The 10,146-nt window shown below is 43.2% G+C and overlaps 1 protein-coding gene across 8 annotated transcripts in view; it reads right to left on the bottom strand.

Annotated features, from left to right (window-relative positions):
* Nucleotides 1-6,742: 6,742 nt before the first annotated feature.
* NBEA (neurobeachin) overlaps nucleotides 6,743-10,146 on the bottom strand; it is a 636,767-nt gene continuing 633,363 nt past the window's right edge. For all 8 annotated transcript variants that reach the window (XM_047756277.1, XM_047756280.1, XM_047756278.1 and 5 more), the window contains one exon: nucleotides 6,743-8,615. In XM_047756277.1, the coding sequence (XP_047612233.1) occupies nucleotides 8,525-8,615 (91 nt within the window). In that variant the 3' untranslated portion in view covers nucleotides 6,743-8,524. The remainder of the gene's footprint in view (nucleotides 8,616-10,146) is intronic.

Raw genomic sequence — 10,146 nt, 5'->3', positions numbered from 1 at the left:
CCAATAGCATCTTATTCCCCGGCCTTCAGATCAGGCTTGGCAAGTGCTGGTCTAATCACATGGGGGAACACAAAGCCCACCCCCTCTCCTGTCCCATGTGGGGACTGAACATGGTCTGGTAGCTTGCAGCTGGTGATATGGCTCCCTCAACCCCAACTCTCCAGCCCTGGTGTTGGACAGAGCAGGGGAGCAGAATGAGACACCTGCCACTTACTTCCCGTATGGCCAACTAGGGCAGAGCACCTGACCTCTCTGGCCAGCAGGAACCTAGCAGGACAAAGGAGGTGAATGCACAGCAACATCCCTAAGGGATTCTCCCCTTGGGCCCATGGCCTGGCACCCTTAGGGCATGACTGCCAGGCTTTGAGAGCTGGATTCTTCAGCCTGAGGGTCTCTGATTTAGACCATATAGCCTGAGGCCCTTCTGCCTTCAGAATAACCCCTGTGAGAATCTCTTGCCACCACAGGGGAAGAAAATCCAGTACCGAGGCAGTCAAGCTTCTAACCACAGCTCGCTACACCAGAGTTTTGGCTCTAATCACAGATGGGGAAAGCATTTCATCATCCAAAGACAGATCACTCAGAGAAGGCCCTTCTAAGAAGGTGGCTCACCCAAGGGTGTCCAGTGGCCTCTCGTTTTTGTTTCTGTGTGATCGGGAAGCGGCACCAAAAAAGGACTGAACTAAACCAAACAAAATCTCTCTTACTTGGTGCTAAACAGAACTGAAATCCAGATTTACATCTGCAGGTGGTAGCAGGAAGCTACTAGCTGAACTTCATCCACAGAGAACACAGATTCCATCAAAAAAACCTGTGCAGCCCCTCCTGTGAGTTTTGGCCCAGTTATAAACGCACTCCACCTGGTGCCTGAGGGCTTCCTTATTCAGGGGGAATACCTCACAGGTAGGCAGTGCTTTGTGATTTCCAAAGCAGGCAGCCTGGATGGGGCTCCCTCCGCTGCACACCTGAAAGTTTCCATAACCCGCCCAAGGTCACCGAGCAGGGGAACTAGGGCTTAGACCCAAGACTTCAAGTCCCAAGTTCACTGTTTTTTTCTTTTTCTCCCCCATATAACCCATGCATTTACTTATCCATTGGTTTGTTCATTCAATCAACACTTTCAACATTTAGCATGTTGGTTCACAGTCCAGTGGGAAAGACAGACACATAAATGACAGTGACAATGCAGTTTTGTGCTAAATGCCTGCAACACCAAAAGGAAAAATCCTGGCAGTTGAGTTGTCTCCTAGTGAGAAATGGGTGTCAAGAGCAGTGAGAACACAGGAGATGGTGCAAAAGGAGAGGTGTGTGCAAGCAACCTGGTGTGTAAAGAGATGGGAAGGGAGGGTGCTTCCTGGAGAAGGAGGCATGGAGCCAAGGCTGTCCTTAGAAGAAAAAGAGAGCTCATCAAGCCAAGATGCAGATGCGGAAGCACAGGAGAAAGGGGCAGGTGGAGGAGGTGGTGACCACTTTGAGAACAGGAATGGCTTGCGGCTGACAAATTCAGAGTGTTTTTGGGAGCCAGTGCAAGGTAGGGCATATTTTTAACTTTTAAAATAACACTTTTTTTTTTACTGAATGATAACATAGACACAGAAAAGGACACAATCTTCTCTGTACTGCTCAATAAATGTTCGGGAAGTGAACTGTATCTGAATAATATCTGAATAAAACATGCAGCTCGTGAGAAGGATCTCAACACTCCAGAAGAGAACTCCAGTTCCCAGAAGCCCCTGGTAGCCCTTGCCAGTCTTGATCTCCCACTGGGGTAACCACAATTCTGATTTCTAACAGCACACACCAGTCACGCCAGTCTTTGTACTTTATATAATGTGAAATACGTACTCTCCTGGGCTGGGAGTTTTTGATCAGCACCTTTATTTGGAACAAAGCTGCCATTCCTTCCATGTCTTGTTGATGCAGGAAAGCAAGCTTTGCTTTCAGATTTTTATCTAAATATGAGATTTCTGGGTCAAAAATAGGCTAAAAAGACTTAGCTTCACTACCAAATTTGGATTTGTCACATTTTTTTTAACTTTTATTTTTATTTATTTATTTATTTATTTTTGTTGTTGTTGCTATTTCTTGGGCCGCTCCCGCGGCATATGGAGGTTCCCAGGCTAGGGGTCGAATCAGAGCTGTAGCCACCGGCCTACGCCAGAGCCACAGCAACGCGGGATCCGAGCCGCGTCTGCAACCTACACCACAGCTCACGGCAACGCCGGATCGGTAACCCACTGAGCAAGGGCAGGGACCGAACCCACAACCTCATGGTTCCTAGTCGGATTTGTTAACCACTGCGCCACGATGGGAACTCCGGATTTGTCACATTTTTAAAAGCAGAGCTTAGGGACCTAGGGGCAGGAAACTGCATTAGTTAAGGATGCCTTGATTTGATCTCATGCACCAAAAAAAAAAAGAAAAATACAGCTTTGATTAACTTGAGGCTGGGGGAGTATTCACTGGCCATTGACCAAAGCAGGAGTCCAGAACTGGGACACCTCTAAGAATGAGGGTAATTTGGGGGCCCAGGGGCTTGGGACTGGCAGACAAGTGCTCCTATCCTGGCTTCTCAACTATTGAAAATGGGCTTTCTCTAAATAATAGAGAACCAGTTGATGGTAGTCCCTGGTTTCTCATTAGTGACACTGGAGGAAAGAGAAGATTTCTTTCCCTTGCATCATAATATAAAAATTTGGGGGAAGGTCATGGGTAGACCTGCCCCTAACCAATCACTGAGGTCACCAGAAGGGAGGTGATACGGTAGGACAAGATGGTTTCAGGAGGTCTCAGGGGTCACGTACCAGTTAAAACAAACAAACAAACCCACACACACATGATGGGAAGGGGAGGAAAAATTACCCCCAAAAGATACACAGCGCATGAAGAGGGAATGGAAGGCCAAGCAGATGAAAACGAAACACACCCACTAGAACGTGGAAGGTGATGACCCCCTGCAGAGTTGTACCAAGGCTTGATTTATGCTGTAAATAACACAATGCAAATATCATTCCCACTCCTCTTTCTCGCTTTTTTTTTTTTATGGCCACACCTGTAGCATATGGAAGTTTCCGGGCCAAGGACTGCATCCGAGCTGCAGCTGTGGCAATGCCGGATCCTTTAACCCATTGTGCCAGGCTGGGGATTGAACCCGCACCACCGCAGCTACCAGAGCCACTGCAGGCGGATTCTTAACCCACTGTGCCCCTGCGGGAACTCCCATTATCTCCATTTTAACTGATGCGAGAACTAAAAATACTTCCAGGGTGAGGAGCCCAGCTGGGGGGTTAGAGGCTTTAAGTGACCAGAACATCAGAAACTCTTACCTCAAATCGTGTCAGCTTCGCTTCTTCCGAGGGGATGAAGGTGTGTACAGAGCAATAATTTAAAATTTTAAATATTCTTTCTTTTGTAGCCCATAACCTGTGACAACCCGAACTTCGCACGGCTGTGAACGGCGTCCGCTCTTTTGGCCGTAAACGTCTTTGCCGCAAATGTTTTTACTGAATAGGCCGTAAGGCAATTTTGTCGTAAAAGACTCACTAGCTGCCAGTTTGATTTGACACATATAATACAAATATCCTGACAAATGATGATGATTTTCCCCAAGAATTGGTTATTTTGAAACACAGTACATGGGAGGAGAAAGAGCCGGAGGCCTGGAAGGTGCAGAATTTCATCTTCCCCAGAACTTTGGAAGGTTTGTCAGCAGATGGGCGACATGCACCAAGAACACAGCAGTGTCGAAGGCTTTCACTACCCAGTACAAAGCTCAGTGACAAATAGGCATCCACGCATTTGGAAACTGTAAGCTGATATACATCTTTCATTGAAGGAAGGCACTTTGTGGAAAAAGTATGCTGAACGAGGAGATAAAGCAACAAGCAGGAAAAAAAATACTATGAATGAAAAGACTTGGAAGATGAGTGTTTAGGTACAGCCTCCAAAACAAAACCAGTTATTTGAGCAATATTGCCGTGAATCTATGCACATTTTAAAGGTATTCAAATATCTGTATTGTGCGAAACAGTCTTTTTATGGCTGTACCTGCAGCAAATGGAAATTCCTGGGCTAGAGGTTGAATCGGAGCTGCAGCTGCCCACCTACACCAAAGCCTCAGCAACACTTGGATCCAGCGGGCATCTGTGATGTATGCAAGAGCTTTGTGGCAATGTGGGATCCTTAACCCACTGAGCAAGGCCAGGGATTGAACCCACATCCTCACAGAGACATTGGGTCCTTAACCCACTAAGCCACAACAGTTATTTCTGTGATAAAGTCTTACAAATTTTATTACTCATTATCCATGTATCATTATGTCCTTTTTAATGTCCCTCTTTTTTCATTATTTTATCTTTTACAACAAACTTGCCTTATGGCCAATTAGTCATGAGACAAAAATGTTTGTGGAAAATACTCTTAGAGCAAAGAAGTTTATGCCAAAAATACGTAGAAGTGACTGTGATGGTAACTGGGGAATGGAGCTCTCTGGGAGGAGCACAGTGCAGTGCGGGAGAGCACACCCCAAGGCTGGGGCATCAGGGCAGTGGGAGGAGGGAGGGCCTGAGCATTCCTGCCTACTTTGCCAGAGATCTGCTTGTCATCAAAGCATTCAGCAAGTCTACATCTACTGACAGTCTGCTCTGAACCCAACACTGTCCTAAGGATCCAAGATAAGAGTCCCATTGCCAAGAAGCTCACAGTCACAAAGGAAGAGAGGCAAGTAAGATATGACAATACATGGCTCTGTAGTGACAGGGGCTTCCTAGGTGTGAGGAAGCTAACACCGGGGTCAGGGAAGGCCTCATGGAGGAGTGGGCACTTGAGCTGAGACTATGACAATAAGTAGATGTGTTAGGATGTTATAATTTACTTTAAAATATCCAGGATAGACAACGTAATAGTCCATGTTAATGTACTCTGCACACGCGGGGCTCGTCAGTTGCCCTGATCAGAAATTTATACTCCAGATCATTTAGTCAGTAAAGTCTCAATATAAAATCAAGGACCAGAACTCCAGCTTCCTTATTCTAAAAGAGACTAGACACTTCGTTAGTTAGGATAGTGACTGTGAAGATGGACTTGTCAGTGGGGAAATTATTGGCTTAATTAGCATCCTTGATGCAGTTAGTGTTATTTAGTACATGTGACTTCAATATACACTGGCTACAGTATTTCAGAGAGCTTTTCTAACTCTCCACAACCAGAGTATAAGGATCTACTGAGGTCTTCAGCTTCTACTGTTGAGGTGATGCCCAGGGCTTTTTAACTAGACGATTGCTTTTGAAGATCCTAGTTGCTGATGGAATTTCAAGGCTCACGGAATCTTGCTTCTAGAATATTAATGCCTCTGCTTTCATTTTCTATGTAAAGTGGATGTCAGATAGCCTAAAAAAGCACTGGACTTCCAGAGCTCAGGAAGATTTCCATGAATGATCTCCTGTGTGCTTGCTTGCTGGCTTGCCACTACGTGTTTGCTAACGATGTATTTCTACAGTGTAGCAGAAATTGGTCCTGAGATTGTTTTCCTCATAACATAGTGAAGATGCAGGCCTACCTTTACCTGCCAAAAAGAGTGCACGACTAAATAAGTTTAGGTCGGTCTGCAACAGGGAGTTCCACCAGCTGGTGCAGACAAAGAGGGGCTCTCCCGGCAGGGAAGACACTAGGGAACAGGGCACAGGGTAGTTCTCAGCCACCTGAAAGTAGGTGCACTTGCCCAAGGTGCAGGGTACCAAGCAGAGGGGAAGATGTGACTGTTTCCCTCCTGAAAGACTGTGGACTGTATCCCTCACCTTAGTGTTGTCCACGACCTGCCCAGGCATGACCCACAGCACAGTCACCTTGGGGAGGGAGTCCTGGATTCTGCTCTCAGAAATAAGCTCCCAGGTATTTTACCCCCTGGAGTCTAGGAACATGAGGAACACTGCAGAGCGCTGGGCAGAGGAATGACAGGCCTTCAGACAGCAGCGTGGTGTATGGTGGGAGGCATGCATTCGAGTCAAAAGGTTTTGGTGACAGTCGAGACGGTGGTTCTGGAAGGGGGGCAGCGAGTTTAAAGAGATCTCTAGGTGGTAACTAGCCCGAGGAATGACTGAGGGGCGGTGAGAAGGGTTGGGCTGGGAATGACCAACAGATGTCTGGTTTGGGGACAGGACAGAGGGCGATAGCAAAGCTTTCTCAGGCTGCCATTGGTTGTGTCCTTTTTGTCCTGAGAATGTGTTTACCTTCGGTTTGGTCACTCCCTGGGCCTCCCTGGGCTGCTGCCCCCTCCGCCCGTGCTCGTTTGAATGGCTGAGGCCCCCTCAGCACCGCTCCTGCTGTCTGCCTGCTTTGGTCAACAGCTGCTCCACTTCCGCCTGCCTGATGCCTGGTCAATGATAAATTCTAGAAAGCATGGTTCAAATGAAAATAGCATTATTTGGTAACTTTCATGTAATGGGCCATTGCATCGTTCACCTGCATTTAGTTCCTTTTAAATGAAACAAAAGTAACCCCCAAAGTAGACTATACAGAAGAAACAACAGGCTGTTTCCCTCTGGTCACTGGTGCCCCAAATCCCTGCCAGATGGTCAAGCAGAGCAGCTCATGTTTCAGCAAATTACAGAGCCTCATTAGGACTCTATTTCATGTTCTTAGATGCTCTAGGCCCTTATATGAGGTGATGTTGATTTCTTAAACTTGTATGACAGCATAATGAATGCATGTATGTGAAGTGTCCAATGAAATGTGAAACAATCAGTGAATTCTTTGCATATTTTATTTTTCTTTTTTTTGATTTCCAACTCACACACATCTGGCATATTTTACATCTTTGCAATAAAACATGGTTACAATAGCTTAAGGAATTTATATATCCAAAATATTTCACCATGATCTCAAGATGAAATGAACTTGTCTTCCAGATGTTCATTATCCTCCCAATTCTAAGCTACAAACTCAAGATATTGCTTACAGCCTGGTGATGAATAACTTAATCATTACGCTGATTCCCCGGAATTTCAGAATCTCATAAATACAAACAACAATGAAGAAGGAATTCAGTGCTAAAACTTACTAGTACAAGGTGGATAACAAATAAGTAATCACATCAATAAATAATGATATGTTTCTGGTGCAAAGTGCCAATACAAAGAACCCATTATCTTGTTTTATCTTTTTAAATAAATGACTGCAAGTGAGTGTAAATTCTGAGAAAATTACATTCCTGTAACATGCCTCATAGCCCTACCGACACAATATGTACATCTATGACGATACAGTCACCAAATATACAAAGAAGAAACATGAATAAAGTGTATATACCCCTGGGTGTGTAACTTGATCAGTACAATGTATGGAAAATCATTTGATAGCCATCATTTTATATCATAAAAGACGAAGTGCCTTAGGCTAAGAATGTGGCTTTAGGTGAGAATTTCACACAAACCTAAAAGAATAACTTCAGTTATTGTTATAATAAAGTCTGATTTATTATTAAAGAAACTAAGCTATTCAGGAACCAAAGAGAAAAAAAAAAGCAAAAAAAAAATTAGCATCAGATTCTCCTCCCCTAATGTACACACGCTAAGCCAGCAGGATGATTCTGGAAGAGTTGTCCAGGAGTTGGTAAGTCATCACTATGGAACTAACAATCGGGACTCCTATTTATACAGTAAAACCAGGACCTCATCCCTAAGCCCCCTTTCTGCTGTGTCTTCAAATTATGAAGGGTAGGGCTAAATTTTCTTTGTAAAAAGTACCAAAAATGGCAACCAAAAAAAAATGGCTTAGTAGCTAAATGCTTTATGAGCAAATTTCACTTAGGACGGATGAATTTTGATTAGAAAGTGCAAATCATATTTTAGTGAAAATGTCAAAAATTACTAATTGAGCCCAAATTCAATCCTTTCATACAAGCTGTGTCCTTGGACAGACCTTACTATTTCCTAGTGTCGATGCACCTGTTCTGTCAAGACATCAGGATTAAAGAACATGCAAGTTGTAACTCCACAATAAAATTAAGAAACATTTTGTTTTTTATACAAGGTTTTACTTTTACAAAAGTATCCCTTTAAATAAGATGCATTTGATGTACAAAATATCAAACGTGGTTTGTTTTTTTTTTGTTGTTTTTTGTTTTTTTTCTCAGCTTGAAAAGAGGCTGGAAATGGGATGCAGGTTAGGTTCAAAGCTTAAACTTTGTAACAACTGGACACAAGGTTCCTCAGAATTGTCAAAAGTCTCTTGTGACACGTCCTACCACCTTTTCTCGATAAACAACAATATATGAAATAATTACCAAAACATTCCCTAATTCATATAATTTACATGATATAAGCTTGCTTGGTAGCAGCTGGTGTTCAGTCGTGAAAAAACACACAAAGTAAAATGGCTGCTGACTACAATGTACAGCTATTGCTGGGTGTGATGGAATGTACAAACGGAGGTCGATGTAGACGAGTTTTTTCCACCAGAGATATTGCCTTTCCACGCAGCACTTGTGCTCTCAGCTTTAACTTGGCTTTTGGGTCTTCATTTGTCTTCAGTATCTGTTCTGATGCTCATAATGCCACCGATTAAAATCTATATTAAAAGCTACAATGCTACCAGAAGCCATGCCAGTGATCAGAGTCCTGGAAAAGCAGAGACAGTAGTGAAGAGAGACACAAGATCACTGATGTGGTTCTGCTGCACACTAAACAACATCATGATCTCAAAGTTCACCAAGCTTTAGTTTTGTGTACCCTGAGATAGGATTAAGATTTATTCTCGGTTCTCCTGCGAGAAGCTGAAACAATCCTGTCAATGCCTGGACGGCCAACCCAAGTGCTGATGAGCTTTGGATCGGACAGCTCATCAGATAAACACGTCGTGAGTATAGCCTCCTCACTGTATGTTTATCTGTCAACGTATAGCTTAAGTGCATGTGCTACTATTCCAACATATCAGGGGCATTACAAAACAAGAATGATTCAAATTAAGGATAAGATTAAAAAAGAAATAGAAACTTAATTAGTATCTTTCCTCACTCCTCTTGGGAGACTGCTGACATGAATGCCGCTTTGCCTATGAGCTCTCACCTACCCTCTCCCCACGCCTAGTGAACTGTAAGCCCTTATAAAGCCTTTCCTGCCCCTCCACACCCCTTCTTTCTTCTGTTCCTCTGTTCCTGCTTCCCTCACATACAAACATTATGACTGTTCGAGCTCTTTGGGCTCAATGACCTTGTTATGCATCCTCAGGGCTGTGAACAGTGGTCAATCTATGATGGTGGCAGCAAATGGTTGCAACATGAATACATGAATGAATGAAGGACATCAAGGAGAATACTTAAAATACTTAAATACTCAGAAACACCCAAGTAGATAAAAATGAGTACACAGGAAACCATTCCCATTTATTCATGAATATGGACTACAGCCTTTCGGAACACTCTTAAGAATCTGCTTAAATTTTATTTAAAACAGGTTGGGCTGCAGGTCAAATATCCTCTCCGCAAACTAATTGAAATTCCGTTGCTCTTCCTGATGACTTCAATGCCATTTTAGTCTATTGTGAAGAGTCTTTGTTAAATTTGTCATATAAGCCTTAATATCCATAATATTTAAGAACTGATACTATTAAAGAATATACATAGAATTAAAATAAGTTGGTTAAGATTTTATTTCTGTTAAATATGTAGCAAACATGAGAAATTACTATATTAAGATTACAGAAGTTTTTTTTTCTTTTTCTTTTTATGGCCACACCTTGGCATATGGAAGTTTCCAGGCTAGTGGCTGGTTGAATTGGAGCTGCAGCTGCCAGCCTACAGGATCCGAGCCACATCTGCGACCTACGCCATAGCTTGTGGCAACGCCAGATCCTTAAACCACTGAGCAAGGCCAAGGATTGAACTGGTGTCCTAATAGATACTAACCTGGTATCCTGGTTGGGTTTTTAACCTGCTGAGCCACAACAGGAATTCCATATTATAGAGTTTTAATTTATCTTTCAAATTTAGAAATTTTAGAGTCTATATTCCAAATACTCTTTTCACTTTATAATAAACCTAAAGACAATTTTTAGGAAAAAACCAAAATCTTGTTGCAAACTGAGAAACAATGGAAAAATCATATTACTTCGTTAACATCCCTATCGATTCCAAGAAAAGATTACAGTGTC

The sequence above is a fragment of the Phacochoerus africanus genome, chromosome 13 (assembly GCF_016906955.1).
Source record: "Phacochoerus africanus isolate WHEZ1 chromosome 13, ROS_Pafr_v1, whole genome shotgun sequence".
Taxonomy (NCBI): Eukaryota; Metazoa; Chordata; class Mammalia; order Artiodactyla; family Suidae; genus Phacochoerus; species Phacochoerus africanus.
The sequence above is the reverse complement of the archived record's forward strand: the minus strand, read 5'-3'. Positions and strand labels throughout refer to the sequence as shown.